The 17408-nt window shown below is 40.8% G+C and overlaps 1 protein-coding gene across 1 annotated transcript in view; it reads right to left on the reverse strand.

The window, feature by feature from the left end:
• The window catches only part of LOC107596360 (testican-1-like), a 263564-nt gene that overhangs the window by 100956 nt on the left and 145200 nt on the right, over positions 1 to 17408 (reverse strand). Inside the window, exon 4 of the mRNA XM_016287085.1 lies at positions 6554 to 6599. Within this exon, the coding sequence (XP_016142571.1) occupies positions 6554 to 6599 (46 nt within the window). The remainder of the gene's footprint in view (positions 1 to 6553; positions 6600 to 17408) is intronic.

The following is a 17408-nucleotide window of genomic DNA, read 5'->3' on the forward strand; positions in this document are numbered from 1 at the left end:
CTAGGTTCATGGGACTCACCGGCTGTATGCTGATGGGGTCCGTGACGACGGTCTGCTGAGTGTTCTGCCTGTTTTGGAAATCCAGCAAGTAACTTTGTTTCAAGAACCGTAATCCTTTGTAGAAGTTTGCAGTAGTTCATGCAGCAAGTAGATTCAACAGGAGGCATTTTCTTTCTCTTCTGTTTGAATGTGGGCAGCTGTGTTTTCCCTTCTCCGGAATGTAAGCTGCTGGCAGTGGGAGGCAAAAGTCTTCTTTTTCGTGGCATTATTCCAGTCCCAGAGAGTTTTTAGTTTTAGTGTTTGTGCCAAAAATATGTTGTTTGAGCACTGTGCTGATCTGCTGAAGTAAAAATCTTAGAAAAATCAAAGAAAAGTACAGAAATAGGGAGCAAAGCGCAGAGCAGTAAGCAAAAACGTCCGAACGGTAGCGAAGCCGGAAGCGAAGGGTCCCAAACAAACCAAGCTGTGGGAGACTCAAAGAGTGTCCCAGGCAAGTGTGGATAAAGAAGTCCTCCAATTCGTTGTCCAAGGCTTGCACCCACCACACATTGATCTTGTGCAACATCTTCAGCCAAATACAAATGTCATGACACGCAATACTGTTGTAAACAAAGTCACAAAGGCCTCTGTTGAAATGAAAAGAAAACTGGAAGCTGCCCTTAGTGAAATTGAGTTCATAGCAACAACAACAGACTGCTGGACGGCACACGTCACGGTTTCATTGGTGTCACTGCGCACTGGTTTAACCCCCAGACCATGCAGAGACCCTGTGCTGCCCTGGCATGCAAGCAACTTAAAGGGTCCCATACCTTTTCTGCCCTGGCTGGTGCCCTAAATGATATTCACACAGAATTCAATATCAGAGAGAAGATCATTCGCACTACAACTGACAACGGATCAAACAATTCCTGAAAGCCTTCAGAGTTTATGGGCAGACTGATGATAACAACAATCCTGAACCTGTAGGAGAGGGTGATGGAGAAGAGGATGATCGTGGCCAAAATGATGATTACGATGGAGAAGAGGAAAGTGTTGAGAGTGTTGAATTTGTTGATGCCGGAGCCCTGTTGGACGAAGATGACTACTTGGAATACCAGCTACCCAAGCACCATCGCTGCGCCTGCCACCTCCTCAATTTAGTGTCCACAGTTGATGCTTCAAAAGCAGAGGTCAACCCATTGTACAAGCGCGTGTCAAGGTCCACATTTGCCAAATGCTCTAGCTTGTGGAACAAAAGTTCAAGACCAACCACCACATCTGAAGTAATTGAAGACCACTGCAAACTCCAACTCGTAAGGCCTGTTGCTAAAAGGTGGAATTCACTCTTCTCAGCCGTAGAAAGAATAGTGAGAATAACAAGAGAACAAGGTGAAGGAGCCCTTGCAGCTGTCTGCAGTGAACTAGATACACCTAAGTAAGTGCTTGTTTTTCTGCCTTTCAGTTAATGAATTAACAATAGATTAAGTCATAGTTTTATACTTTGAATAATGTAGAACACATGTATGCACTATGCCAATATACAGTCCCCATATTTACTGTGGATGTGATTTGTAGCAACACAACTACATTTCTAAAAGTCTCAGATGACAATATTTTTCCTTTTTAATTATCAGTTCCTCCAGTTGAAGGTGCTACATCAAGTAGGCTAAATGTTCCATGTTGTGTTTTTCTTTTCTTCTTTGTACAGGTTTACTCCAGTGGAACTTGCATTTCTTGCAGAATATGCAAAGACAATGAGCCCAGTCGCAAAGGCACTGGATGTTCTTCAGGGAGAAACCAGTGTGCAGATGGGATGGTTGGTCCCCACCATAACTGTACTAAGGACCAAGCTCCAGCACCTTCACGTCGCCTCCAAGTTCTGTGAACCTTTAATTGATGCACTTCTTTCAGGCCTTGAAAAATGCTTTGGCGAGATGCTTGCAGATCCAGAGCTGATAGCCACAGCCATTCTAGTTCCCAAATTTAAGACCTGCTGGACAGGTGACGAAAATATCCTCAAACTTGGTAAGTGTCTCACTTCCCCTTAATACGTGTAATTTCTATGGAGACAGTGAAATGAGTTTGAAATGACATTTAATGACACAAACACACACACACACACACTATCCAATACACAATTACAATACTGTCATATGGTCTAAATTGTCCTGATTTTTTTTTTATTCCACAGGCCTTGACTATATCAGAAGCCACTTGGACTGTCAGGCCGAGAATCACATCAGTGAGGGCTCCCAATCATCTGAGGAAGAGGACTTTTTTTCCTCCTTGAAGAAGACCGGCCCTCTTGAAATGACCCAGCAGTTGGATGTGTACCTGGGGTGCCCAGGCTGCACAGTAGAGGTACTGAAGTCCTTCCCAGCTGTGTGCCAGCTATCACTTAAGCTTAATATGGCACTCCCTGCCTCAGCAGCCTGTGAAAGACTGTTTAGTGTTGCAGGGCTGATCTTCAGGCCAAGAAGAGCATGCATTGGCTCAAAGAACTTTGAGAACCAGCTGCTTTTGCGGCTGAACAAAGCCTATTGGTAACTCTTTGTTGCATGTTCTGTGCTTATCTGATGTAGATCCTGATGTAGATTACCCTGTTGTTGTACATACAGAATTGAGTCCAAAGTGTTTGTTACATCTTCTAGTTAAATGTGACATTGTTGCCATTAGCTATAGAATTGAGCATAGTAGATAACAGGAATGTATCAATCAGGAAGGTATCAGGATTATGAGTTATTTTTTATTTTATTTTGTGATTAATCACTTGGATTAATCATTCATTTTGACAGCACTAATGTTTATTGTATATAGACAACCATACAAGGGTAATTGTTACTAAGCCTGCCCTGGGTACACCAATTTTCTTGTCCGTTGCCCTCACAGATTCCTGCAGCTAAGCTTGGATGTACATTTACATTTCAATAAAGGTTATTGATGACATGCCTCTGAAGTTTGACTTTTTGCACCATTACAATACTTATAGGCAACTAGTCATCATATCTTCCGCTCCATGAAACACATGTTAATGCTCAGTAATACACATGTATGGTTCTTTAATGTATTTGCATTGTACTAAAATGCGTTCATTTTCAATGGGCATACAGTATATGCGGCTGAAACAGGTAGCCTAGTGCATCCCAAATTGTTCAACATTAACATTTTAATATAACATTATAGTCATTATGGCCTTTAGGAAAATGTTTTTTTGAGGAGGTGGGATAGTGCACAATAGGCCCCTGTGGCGCGGCCTAAGCTTTTGTCCTTAATGGCATTTTTTTCCTTACATTACTTTTACTTTTATACTTTAAGTAGTTTTGAAACCAGTACTTTTACACTTTTACTTGAGTAAAAAGCTTGAGTTGATCCTTCAACTTCTACAGAAGTATTTTCAAACCCTAGTATCTATACTTCTACCTGAGTAATGAATGTGAATACTTTTGACACCAGTGAGTGTATGTCAACTTTAATTTTACTCTAATTTCAAGCTTTTAATTGGCTTAGAAATCAGATAACTGCTGGACAATAACCAATAATAATGATTTGCTTATATACTACAAACACTTTTTTTTATCACATAATAAGGCAGAATAGTTTCAATACTGTAATAAATGCTATGTCAGTTAGCACTGCATTGTTCATATACTTTATTTATTACCTGGAGATGACTTGACAAACACAAATAAACTATATTGTCGCAATCATCTGTTTAAAGTCTTCATGTTTCCAAACGTTTCTGTTTTTCTGAAAACAACTGTTTTCATACAGCGATAGCTGGACACTTTTGTCCATATTAGGAATTTCCTCATACGACTTTCTGCGCGAGAGCCCCTCCGGCTTTGAGTATGAATGAAACATACACTGCACAGAATGTTTAGCGCTCCGTGATGTTCATCTCGCCTTATTCTGGGTCCGAATAAAACATCAGATCATGCACAAACTATCATGTCTCTTTGAATTTAAATCTATATTTATTCACACCGGCTCTTGAAAACCTCTATGCGAACACACTTGCCCGAAAAAGTGCGGGGGACGAATTTACGTGATATTAAAAGTGGGGGGGACACGTCCCCCGCGTAATCTACACCCCTGCTTTAACCCCTGACTACTACAACAATTATTACAACTTTTGTTTAAAAGAATTTTAATGGTAAACCCTTTGTTTGCCAAAAAATAAAGAGTTTACTGTGGGAGTACTACACTCAACCAACACCAGGGAAGGCAGTTTTTGTCAGAGCCCTTTTTATTCTTAATTTTGACATTAATTTTCATTTTTACACCAGACATATATATCGTTTCAAAATATCGGTTATCGGTCTACTTGATCTGTAATAATCGGTATCGACCTTGAAAAACACATATCGGTCGACCCCTAATATCGGGTGATGTGTAGTGCCGAATGTCCAGCAATTCGTCTCCGGTGAAACTGATTGCAGGGATATAAATAAGACAGGACAAACTAACAAAAACACAAAAACAACTGCAGAGCACGCCATGGAGGCCGCCATCATCATCGGCGCCATCTTGCTTTGTGAATGAATGTGCTATGGGGCACCACTGTGCAGCAGCAAGCATCACAACAAAAAAGGAACCTCAAGGTTGATCTAGGTAAATATGTGCAAATGTATAGGGCCCCATTCCTATATTTTGCCTAGGGCCCCCAAATCACTAAATCTGCCACTGCCCTTAATCACAAAAACTATTCATGAATGAAATACACACGTTTTATTTTAGGATTTGGGTAGGTCTGATTATAATTATCTTTCTATAAAAATAACAGAAGTCTATGATATGTCTTCATTTAGCTATGTGTGTGTGTGTTTCTGGCTCTCTGTATTAATTCATGTCTGGAGCAGAGACGAGGATCGATACACTGAAATGAAGATTCCAGCACTTGATTGGAGGGTTTTTTTATATGATTAACCTGGGTTATAAAAATGGTTCTGAACAAGAAACGTTTTTGCTGAAACTTCTTACCTTGGTCTTGTGCTTTGTTGGGGTTACATCAGATCATGCACAGATCCTGTCTCTTTGAATCTAAATCTATATTTATTCACACCGGCTCTTGAAAACCTCTATGCGAACACACTTGCCCGAAAAAGTGCGGGGGACGAATTTACGTGATATTAAAAGTGGGGGGGACACGTCCCCCGCGTAATCTACACCCCTGCTTTAACCCCTGACTACTACAACAATTATTACAACTTTTGTTTAAAAGAATTTTAATGGTAAACCCTTTGTTTGCCAAAAAATAAAGAGTTTACTGTGGGAGTACTACACTCAACCAACACCAGGGAAGGCAGTTTTTGTCAGAGCCCTTTTTATTCTTAATTTTGACATTAATTTTCATTTTTACACCAGACATATATATCGTTTCAAAATATCGGTTATCGGTCTACTTGATCTGTAATAATCGGTATCGACCTTGAAAAACACATATCGGTCGACCCCTAATATCGGGTGATGTGTAGTGCCGAATGTCCAGCAATTCGTCTCCGGTGAAACTGATTGCAGGGATATAAATAAGACAGGACAAACTAACAAAAACACAAAAACAACTGCAGAGCACGCCATGGAGGCCGCCATCATCATCGCCATATTGATCATGGATCAAAGTTATAATGCAAAGTTATAAAGTTAACAGCAGGAATTGATCAAAGTTATAATGGATTTTGTCAGATTTTGCCTTCAAGTTTCTCAGAAAATCTACAGTAAAACCCAGTGAAAGTTGACACAGAGTCTTGGGTGCCTTGAAGAATAATCAATTGAAATGTTCATGTTAACTCTGAAGGAATTTGAATAATGCCTGTATAAATGTCAAGGCATGGTCAATGCTATTATGCATTGTGACAGACTTTGCCATTCATTTTCTCAAATATTCTACAGTAAAATCTTGTGAAAGTTGACACAGACAGAGTCTTAGGCATTCTGAAGAAGCACGAGTAGAAATTTTCAAGTTAACTCTGAAGAAATTTGAATAATGCCTGTGTAAATGTCAGAGTTAACTTGAAAATTTCAATGAATTCTTTTGAATATAAATAAGACAGGACAAACTAACAAAAACACAAAAACAACTGCAGAGCACGCCATGGAGGCCGCCATCATCATCGGCGCCATCTTGCTTTGTGAATGAATGTGCTATGGGGCACCACTGTGCAGCAGCAAGCATCACAACAAAAAAGGAACCTCAAGGTTGATCTAGGTAAATATGTGCAAATGTATAGGGCCCCATTCCTATATTTTGCCTAGGGCCCCCAAATCACTAAATCTGCCACTGCCCTTAATCACAAAAACTATTCATGAATGAAATACACACGTTTTATTTTAGGATTTGGGTAGGTCTGATTATAATTATCTTTCTATAAAAATAACAGAAGTCTATGATATGTCTTCATTTAGCTATGTGTGTGTGTGTTTCTGGCTCTCTGTATTAATTCATGTCTGGAGCAGAGACGAGGATCGATACACTGAAATGAAGATTCCAGCACTTGATTGGAGGGTTTTTTTATATGATTAACCTGGGTTATAAAAATGGTTCTGAACAAGAAACGTTTTTGCTGAAACTTCTTACCTTGGTCTTGTGCTTTGTTGGGGTTCCAGGTTCTGAAGTAATCGTCCTACAGAAACACACAATGACACACATTTAAAATTCTCAGACAGACACAAGTCAAGCTTCAATGCTACCTTCAGAAAGAAGAAAATAGCTTTATGATTGAAAGGACAATGTGAAATAAGACAGAGACAATGAATTCTGGTCTGACACTGAGATAAGTGTACAGGCAGATTGTTTGCTGATGTTTTTAATGAAAGCTGTACAGTAAATGGACTGTCTGTGGAGGCATTCACTTCAGCTGCTTGATCCAAACTTTGCAAATTTTCCTCCTGCTCTCACAGGTCTCTTTTTAAACTGTATTTTTTTTAGCTCTGAACCAAAAGCCTCAACAAAAATAAACAAACAAACAAATAAATTAATAAAATTAAATAAAAATATATTTGATTATTTTGGTCTCCGCAATGTTGCTTCCAAAAAAAAACTTCTTGTAAACAGTGAAATTACTTTACCAGAAATTGTAGTCGCAAAAGTACAAGATAAAAAATGCTAACTTAAATGCGTTACTGCAGACTTTATCTGTATCTCGAGCATACTGTATTCATCCAGACTCTTTATAGCTTAAGGTGCTGCACTGATATTCCTGTGGTGATATCATCTTATTGTCTCTCTTAAACATTTGGGAATATGACAGATCTAAGCCATACATCAGCATACTTCACTTCATAAAGTCAAAACTTATTCCACCCATCAAAAAAGTGCATACACAATGCAAAAAAAGGTCACTATATACATTTTTAAAAAAATCTAATCAAATCAAATAAAAAATATATAAAAGTAATAAAATAAGATCACAATACAAAGTTACAAATAAAATAGTAAAAATAAAATAAATAACACCTGACTGAATTCACCGATCAAAAAATAGATTATAAATATAAAGGTAATAATAATAATAATAATAATAATAATACTTTACTGATTCCACCTATCAATTTAAAAATAATAATAATTATGACACTTTACCGATACCACCTATCAAAAAGTAATGTAAAGTTAATAATACAATAAAATAATAATAAAAAAAATGACTATTAAATAAATCAAATCACAGGTCCCATCACTTCTGAATGTTTTATGGAAGGGAAAAAATGACAGCGAGAGCAAGAGTCTGATTTTAATCTCTGCGACAGACTCCAGGCGAATCTCACACAACATTAGCGATGGCTGCTGCATTATAAGGGCTTTTCAAATCCGATTGCTAACACAGTCCTGTCCCAAAGTGGAGCCGCTACAGGCCAGATAAAATAAATATTTGACATCAAACTCTCATTAGGGGCTCTTTAGCTTCAAGCAGATCGATGTTTTAGTGTAAAATATGTGGTTAATTTAAATTAAGAGAGTAATTAAAAACAACAACTTATGCGAGAATAAGTTACATCTGTTGGTAAGCTACAGAAGACATTTATCATTCTGGTGTAAACATCTGTAAGCTACAGCTCTCAGGCCGTGAGCGAAAGCCAGGCTGTAATTCTGCTCAAAGTTTACGGTGGTCTCAGCAAAACTAGGTCAAATGTGTCTGTGGGCTCATGGCTCCAAATCAAAGGGGAATTAAGGGGAAAGTGAAACTCATTTTACCTTCAGAATGACAAAACCTGAGTCTGCAAACCTCCAGCTAGCAGACCTTCTCTAGCCTGCAAACTCACAATTGAATGTCGCTGTTATAACCTTTATCCGCAGCAGCGGAACTTCTCTCTGTGGAAATTATGACCTTTATGAGGTGTATATATATATATATATATATATATATACAATATATATAAGATATAGTAAATACAATATCTATATGATATAGTTTCTATATGATATTGTGAGCAATATGTGAGCAAGTGTGCCATCCCAAATTGCAAATCTGATATAGTTTGATAATGTAATATTGAAGTCAATATACAATGTGTTAATATTATGTTATATTTTGGACACAATATTGTCTGTTTTTGCTCTACTTTACCAATGAAAATATTTTAAAACAAAATTGTATTACTGAATGAATAAGCATTTTTGAACAAATCAATTCAATGATTCATCCATAAAGACAATCGCTTGCTTTGCTTATTTAATGAATGATTCATTTGAACAAATCAGTTGAATAAATGACTCAATTACTCACTCATTAAAACAGTGTCTCACCACCACCTACTGTTGGTTTTAGTTCCATATCATTTCATTTTGAAGGAAACATTTTATATTAAAATATACTTAAACATTAATTTAATAGGATTATGTAAGCAATTGTAATAGCAGTGTAAATGCTGCTTTAGACGCTGCTTCTGTGTTACTTCTGCAGTGCAAATTTTGTTGATATTGATTTAATTTCACTGGTAACAGACAATAGTGTCTTATTCAAACAGAGTTTGAATGTGATGATGCATACATTGAATATGGTTAGAAAAACTGCCCTTATACAGGTAAAAACACCCCTTGAAATCAGTTTAAGGTGGCAAATATCGAAAAAGTTAATAAAAAATATTTTAATTTCTGTACAAAGGTACCAGAACAATAGAACACTCAGCAACATAATTAATCATTGTTATCAACAAAATCTAGGAAAATACTGCACATCTCTACCAGGAATATGTTAAATTATAGATTTTTGTAAGAAAAATATCCATATTCAAAACGTAATAATCACTTTAATGTAGCTTACGCCAACAGTTGTACACGGAAGCAGCTCCGGGCGGATGATGTATGAGGTCAGCGTTGTGCATGCGCCGGTGAGTCTCGTGAAAACCAACGTTTGTTTACAGGAGCAAAGGAAGCAAAGTTTCCTTACTTTAGCAAAGGAATACTACTCTACTCTTGGATTATATCGAAATCCTCTGACATTCTTCTTTACAAATCCTCGTTTTGTACTTCTAATTCATGACCGTTGTTTTGTTTTGATCCCTTATATATGGTTAGTTTTCTTACATAAATGCATCGATTCGCTACAGGAGGCCTTTGTTCACCCCCCAGAGCCGTGTGAGACACTTTTTTTATGGATGGGTGCTTTTTATTTCACTTCTTTTGGACTGAAGTACTGCAACACCCACTGAGTGCAATGATAGAGCTTGGAATAGCCAGCACAGTTTTTAATATAAGTAGATTTGAGTGAATGAAAACACTAATGTACTTCAAGCTGTACCATCATTTTCATTCTGGCCACGTTATTGTTCCTGCTACTTCAACATTCACGTGCAGTTGCAGGTGTGCACTATTAAAACTGATCTAGGAAAACTGAGCGACCAAATTAAACTCATGTAAAATCTAAAGTTGGTCGCAGTACCATTCACTTAATGCCTTATCTGCGGTCGTTCTAGGTGCACATTAATACTGAATTAGAAGCGCGTTAACTGCATGACTTCATTGGCGCCGGCGCAACTATAGGTTAAAGAGATTAAAATATGGGTACGCAAGTTAACAGGTTAAAGTATCAGTTTTGATGTTAATATTTATTCATTATACTGTTGAACTTGACAGTATTTTCTCTTGTTATTTCATAGGGAGCTTCAAAGGAGACAGAGAAGCCAGAGTCTCAGGTCAGCTGTGACCTGAAGAAGAAGAAAAAGTGAAAATGCATTTGCCCTGTGTTTATCAGTACCCTTATGTTCATTGGGTAAAAAGAAAAACTAAATAAACTAAGTAAAAATTAATTTGGCTGATTCCCTAAGGTTTCTATAGATATCACGATATATATCGATATCGTGAATTCTTTTGGACACAATAACCGTGGTGTGAAAAATCTGATATCGTGACAGTTTATATCTTGCAATTCTGACTTTTGTCTCGGAATTTTGAATTTACATCTAGTAATTCTGACTTTTTTTCCTGCATGTGCATGAGGTAAGCTTTATGTTTTTATTCCTTGGCGGAAACAAGCTTCCATAACAAACACACTTTGCAATCAAATAGTGCTGTCAAATCGATTAATCGCAATTAATCACATCCAAAATAAAAGTTGACATAACATATGTGTGTATATGTATATGTATACATAAATAATTTATAATTTAAATAATAATAATTTATGCATTTAGCAGACGCTTTTATCCAATTCGACTTACCGTGCATTCAGTCTATGCATTTTTTACCAGTATGAATACACACTATAAATACACACATACATGTACATATTTAAGAAATATATGTAATATATATTTATATATGATATAAATCACATACAGTAAACACATATATATTATGTAAACACAAACTTTTATTTTGGATGCGATTAATCGATTTGGCAGCACTACAATCAAATCTTTTGGCAAAAAGAAGCTTGTAGGGTTTACAACTCTACCAATAGATGTAGTGTTAAAGATGAAGTCAGTCACTATTGTATCTCTGGTTAGTGGATGATGTTGCAAGTTAATACAATTCTCTAATGTGATTCTCTCTATATATACATGCATATTGTATATTTTTAACTGTGGCTTCAAATCAGCAAGTGACAGAGGTCTTTGTAGCATGCAGATGAGGTAGGAAGCATTTATCTGTAACCCACACACGACATCACAACACCTGCTGCACAAATAACTATCACAGACAGGAATTCAGACCACAGATTCATTTGATCTCCCCCTCTGTCTCTCTGTGGTTTAGGTAAACGAGTGTTGCGGGCAGGCTGGTGGTTATCTGCTGTCAGATTATCTGTCTCATGTTTGCTCCGCAGACAGACAGCACGGCTGGAGTGTGTTTGAGAAAGTCAGAAACTGTCTCACAGTCCACGAGAGACTAACTGACTCTGGCTGCGTGTTTGTTCCTCTGCTTTCCTTTCACTTCCTGTTTGCTCACTCGTCCCTTTACTCTCACTCTCTGATGTTGCTCTGCGGTGAAAGTTTAGAGCCTGTGGGCATGACAGGTCAGCCGTACACTCAGAGGTGGCCATGTGTGTGTATGTGTGAGTGTCATGTTGAGTGAGGATGGCAGCGGGACAGAGCAGACGAACACACTAAAGCTGACAAATAAAGTCCCACTGACTGACTGACACACACACACATCACATGCTGTGTTGAACACAGAATTACCTCACAACCACTGAGCAGATTATTGTCTTAATTGGCATATAGATAGAAAAGGATATTTATTCTTCTTTTATTCTTCTACATTGTGTGCACATACACACACACACATATATATATATATATATATATATATATACAGTATATATATATGTATATATATATTATGCACTGTTTTATTAAATGTTTTTATTTTTATTAAAAAAATCTAACTGTTTCGAAACAGTTCAGAGTAAGCTGGTGAATTGATAATAGGTGAGGGTGTCATGTTTGGCTATAAAAGGAGCATCTCAGTAGTAGGGGAATGCTACGGAAGCCACATCCTGCGTATAGGAGGTATCATGTGTTACGCATATGGACTGGGGCAGTGCTACATATGGAAGTCCCTGCGGTAGACTCAGCCTGCCTGGGGTGAGACACTACTAAGAAGAGATGGCAGAGAAATTTCTGCTAGGGAAAGACACTGGCTCACTGTGAGGGAAGCCGTACCGTGGAAGAACACACATGTGGGAATCACTATACACGGGCACCCAGCTCTACAGATGTCTGCTATCGAGGCGCCCCGCGCCAATGCCCAAGAAGATGCCACTCCTCTCGTGGAGTGTGCTCTCACTCCGAGGGGAAACGGCAAAAGTTGGGCCTGATATGCTAAGACTATAGCCTCCACTATCCAGTGGGCAAGTCTTTGTTTGGAGACAGCCTTTCCCTTCTGCTGTCCTCCAAAGCAGACAAAGAGCTGGTCTGAGGTCCTGAAGCTCTGCGTACGGGCCACATAAATGCGCAAAGCACGAACGGGACAGAGCAGAGCAACGGCTGGGTCTGCCTCCTCCCGGGGCAGCGCTTGCAAGTTCACGACCTGATCCCTGAAAGGCATGGTGGGAACTTTGGGCACATATCCAGGCTGAGGTCTCAGGACAACGTGAGAGTCAGCCGGCCCGAATTCAAGGCACGAATCGTCAACCGAAAATGCCTGCAGGTCCCCGACCCTCTTAACTGAAGCCAATGCAGTGAGGAGCACTGTCTTTAGTGACAGAAACTTAAGCTCTACTGACTGCAGAGGTTCGAAGGGCTCCTCCTTCAAGGCCGTCAGGACCGAGGGGAGATCCCAAGAGGATACCAGGTGCGGGCGCGGAGGATTCAGCCTCCTCGCACCCCTAAGGAACCTGATGATCAAGTCGTGCTTCCCAACAGACTTGCCGCCTTCTGCATCGTGATGTGCAGCGATAGCGGCAACAAGTACACTTTGAGTGTGGAGGGAGACAGCCTTCGCTCCAGCCCTTCTTGCAGAAAGGAGATCACGACCGCGATCGGGCATCTACGGGGGTCTTCCCGCCGGGAAGAACACTAATCGACGAACAGGTTCCACTTCAGAGCGTAGGCGTGCCTCGTAGAGGGTGCACTAGCTGAAGTAATACTACCGCTGGGGGCAGATCACCTAGAACCTCCGCGTCCCGTCCAGAGACAACACGTGGAGATTACACAGGTCCGGGCGCGGGTGCCAGAGGGTGCCCCCTCTCTGAGAAAGGAGATCCTTCCTCAGAGGAATAAGCCAAGGAGGGGCTGTCGCGAGGAGCATTAGTTCTGGGAACCAAGTCCGACTAGGCCAGTACGGCGCTACTAAGAGGACCTGCTCCTCGTCCTCCCTGACCTTGCACAGGGTCTGTGCAAGAAGGCTCACTGGGGGAAACGCATACTTGCGAAGGCCCCGAGGCCAGCTGTGTGCCAGCGCATCCGTGCCGAGGGTCCCCTCGACCAGGAAGTAAAACAGCTGGCAGTGGGACGTGTCCGGGGAGGCAAACAGGTCTACCTGAGCATCTCCGAAGCGTCTCCAGATCAGCTGGACTGTCTCGGGGAGGGAGTCGCCATTCTCCCGGAAGAGCGGGCTGACGTGAGAGCTTGTCGGCTGCACGATTGAGCTCGCCTGGGATGTGAACGGCGCAAAGCGACCTCAGATGTTTCTGACTCCAAAGGAGGAGATGGCGGGCGAGTTGTGACATGCGATGGGAGCGTAGACCGCCCTGGGGGTTGATGTACGCAACGGTTGCAGTGTTGTCTGTCCGGACCAGTACGTGCTTGTCGTGTAGCAGTGATTTGAAGCTGCGCAGAGCAAGCCATACTGCTAGAAACTCGAGACAATTGATATGACACTACAGACGAGGCCCTGTCCAGGTGCCCGATGCTGCATGCCTGTTGCACATGGCACCCCAGCCTATGGCAGAGTCATCAGTTGAGACAACAACATGCCTGGACACTTGCACTAGGGGAACCCCTGCCCAAAGAAAGGCAAGGTCCGACCACGGGCTAAAGGTCTGGCGGCAAGACGGGGTGACTGGGACCCAGTAAGTACTGCGTTGCCATGCCCATTTCGGGACTCAGTCAGGAAGCCAGTGCTCAAGCGGTCTCATATGAAACAATTTGAGCGGCGGGACCGTGGCAGCGGATGCCATATGCCCCAGCAGCCTCTGAAACTGTTTCAGTGGAATCACCCTCCTGCGCTGGAAGGACTCTGACTGGGCGCGCTCTACTGAGAGGCGTGCTGTCAGATTGACTGAGTCCCACTCCATACCGAGAAAAGAGATCCTCTGCACGGGGGAGAGTTTGCTCTTTTCCCAGTTGACCCGAAGCCCCAACCGGCTGAGGTGGCTGAGTACCACGTCCCTGTGTTCGCACAGCTGCGCTCGAGACTGGGCCAGTATGAGCCAGTCATCAAGGTAGTTGAGAATGCGAATGCCTCTTTCCGTCAATGGAACGAGGGCTGCCTCCACGACCTTGGTGAAGACACGAGGTGACAGGGATAGCCCGAAGGGGAGGACCTTGTACTGATACGCTCGCCCCTCGAACGCGAAGTGGAGAAACGGCCTGTGTCGAGTGAGAATCGAAACATGAAAGTACGCGTCCTTCAGGTCGATCGCTGCAAACCAATCGAGCAGACGAACGCATCGAAAGATACGTTTCTGTGTCAACATCCTGAACGGGAGCCTGTGAAGGGCCCGGTTCAGAACGTGCAGGTCCAGGATTGGTCGTAACCCACCGCCTTTCTTGGGTACAATGAAGTAGGGTCTGTAAAACCCCGACTTCATATCGGCTGGAGGGAACGGCTCTATCGCGTTCTTCGCCAGTAGGACTGCAATTTCCGCTCGCAAGATGGGAGCATCCTTGCTCAGCACAGAGGTGAACCAAATGCCCCTGAACTTGGGAGGACGCCGGGCGAACTGAATCGCATAGCTGAGTCTGATGGTTCTCGTGAGCCAGCGAGACGATCTGGGGAGTGCTAGCCAGGCTCCCAGGACCCGAACAAGCAGAACTAGGGGAACCACCGATGTTCCCGCAGTGGGGCAGCGAGGTGGAGCACAGGCACCCGACCCGGAAGGCACAGCATCCCGGAGTGGGGTCTGAATGTGCGGTGCAACACTTACCTGGCTCCATGGTTGGGCAGGGGGCGCATGAGAAGGCATATCGTCCTCGAACCGTGCCTTGCTGCCCGCTGCAGTGTTAAAGTTGAATTTTCAACATCATTACTCCAGTCTTCAGTGTCACATGAACCTTCAGAAATCATTCTAATATGCTGATTTGCTGCTTAAGAAACATTTTTTTATTACAACCCCAATTCCAGAAAAGTTGGGACATTTTTTACAATGCAATAAAATCAAGAATCTGTGATTTGTTCATTCTTACAAAAACTTTTATTTAATTGACAAACGTACAAAGAAAAGATTTCCAATGTTTTCACTGATCAACTTAAATGTATTTTGTAAATATAAACAAATTTTAATTTTGATGGCTGCAACACACTCCAAAAAAGTTGGGACAGAGGCAAAATAAAAGTGTTTTGAAACAGTTCAGAGTAAGCTGGTGAATTGGTAATGGGTGAGGGTGTCATGCTTGGCTATAAAAGGAGCATCTCAGTCTCTGTAAGCAAAGCTGGATCATGGCTCCACTTTGTGCCAAAATTCATGAGAAAAGTGTCAAACAAATTTAAAAAATCACATTTCTCAATGCAAAATCGCAAAGAATTTAGGTATTTCACCAACTACCATACATAATATTGTGAAAAGATTCAGGGAATCCAGAGAAATCTTAGTCTTTGTAGGGCAAGACAGGAAACCTCAGGTGAATGTGTGTGACCTTTGAGCCCTCAGATGGCACTGCATAAGAAACCATCTTGCTGCTGTGTTAAATATAGCCACATTGGCTGAGGAGTATTTCAGAAAACCGCTGTCACTGAACACAGTCTGCTGCTGCATCATGAAATGCAACTTGAGTCTCTGTTACTCAAGGAGAAAGCTATACATCAACTCTATGCAGTGATGCCGCGGGGTTCTCTGGGCCCAAGCTCATCTCAGATAGTCAAAAACACAGTGGGAATGTGTGCTGTGGTCAGATGAGTCCACATTTCAACTTGTTTCTGGGAAAAATGGACGTTGTGTTCTCAGTCCCAAAGACCAAAGGGACCATCCAGATTTTCACCAGCGACAGATGAAAAAGCAAACGTATGTCATGGTATATGAGCGCAGCAGAGCAAACGGCATGGGTGACTGGCATATGTGCAAAGGTATCATTGACATGGAGGCATATATTGCAATTGTACAGAGACATATACTGCAATCAAGATGATGTCTTTCATGGGACATCCATGGTTATTAGATTAAGACATGCCAGGTCTCATCCTTCATGTGCTACAACAGTGTGGTTTCGTAGACACAGAGTGAATGTGCTAGATCAGTCCAGATCTGTCTCCTATTGAAAGTGAATGACCAGTCATGAAAAGGAGAACCAGATAACAATGATCACAGACTGCTGAGCAGCTGAAGTCTTGTATCAAGCGAGATTGGAAAAAACTTTGCATGCAAAATTTTTGCAATTACTATCCTCAATTCTCAAATAATTAAACATTATAAGTAAAAGGAAAGATGTGACACAGAAGTAAACATACCTCTGTACCAACTTTTTTAGAGTGTGTTGCAGCCATCAAAATCAAAATTTGTTTATATTGACAAAATACATTTAAGTTGGTCAGTGAAAACAGTGGAAATCTTTTCTTTGTACTTTTGTCAATTAAATAAACGTTCGAGAGAATTAACTGATCACAGATTCTTGATTTTTATTGCATTTTACAAAACGTACAAAACAACTTTTCTGGAATTGGGGTTGTATTATCTCTGTTGAAATCAGTTGTGCTAATTCCTATTCTTGTGGAAAGTGTGAAACGTTTTATTTTTTAGGATTCTTTGATGAGTAGAAAGGTTAAAATTTATTTAAAATAGAAATCTTTTGTAACATTATAAATGTATTTACTGTCACTTCTATCAATTTAATGCATTCTTGTTTAAATCTTACTAAATCTTACAGACCCCAAACTTTTGAATGGTGTATACTGTGCGTGTGTGTGTGTATATATATATATATACAGTGGGTACGGAAAGTATTCAGACCCCCTCAAATTTTTGTAACAAAGGGAATTTATCTTTCTTCTGTTAAACAGAGAAGAGACATTTTGAAGAATGTTGGTAACCAAACAGTTGACGGTAGCCATTGACTTGCATAATATTTTTTTCAATATCATGGAAGTCAATGGTTACCGTCAACTCTTTGGTTACCCACATTCTTCAAAATATCTTCTTTTGCATTTAACAGAACACAAAAATATGAAGCAAGAAGTGAACACACACATAATTCATCAGCTGGTTCTATTAAAGCAATCAAACATGAGTGATTTAAACTAATGAAACATCAATCAATAGGAAACACACATTCACTGAGATTGGAAGAAAACACACACACCAACATTCATCCATACAAAAACACACACCCTGTGG

This window comes from Sinocyclocheilus grahami, unplaced genomic scaffold (assembly GCF_001515645.1).
Source record: "Sinocyclocheilus grahami isolate Dianchi unplaced genomic scaffold, SAMN03320097.WGS_v1.1 scaffold218.1, whole genome shotgun sequence".
Classification (NCBI taxonomy): Eukaryota; Metazoa; Chordata; class Actinopteri; order Cypriniformes; family Cyprinidae; genus Sinocyclocheilus; species Sinocyclocheilus grahami.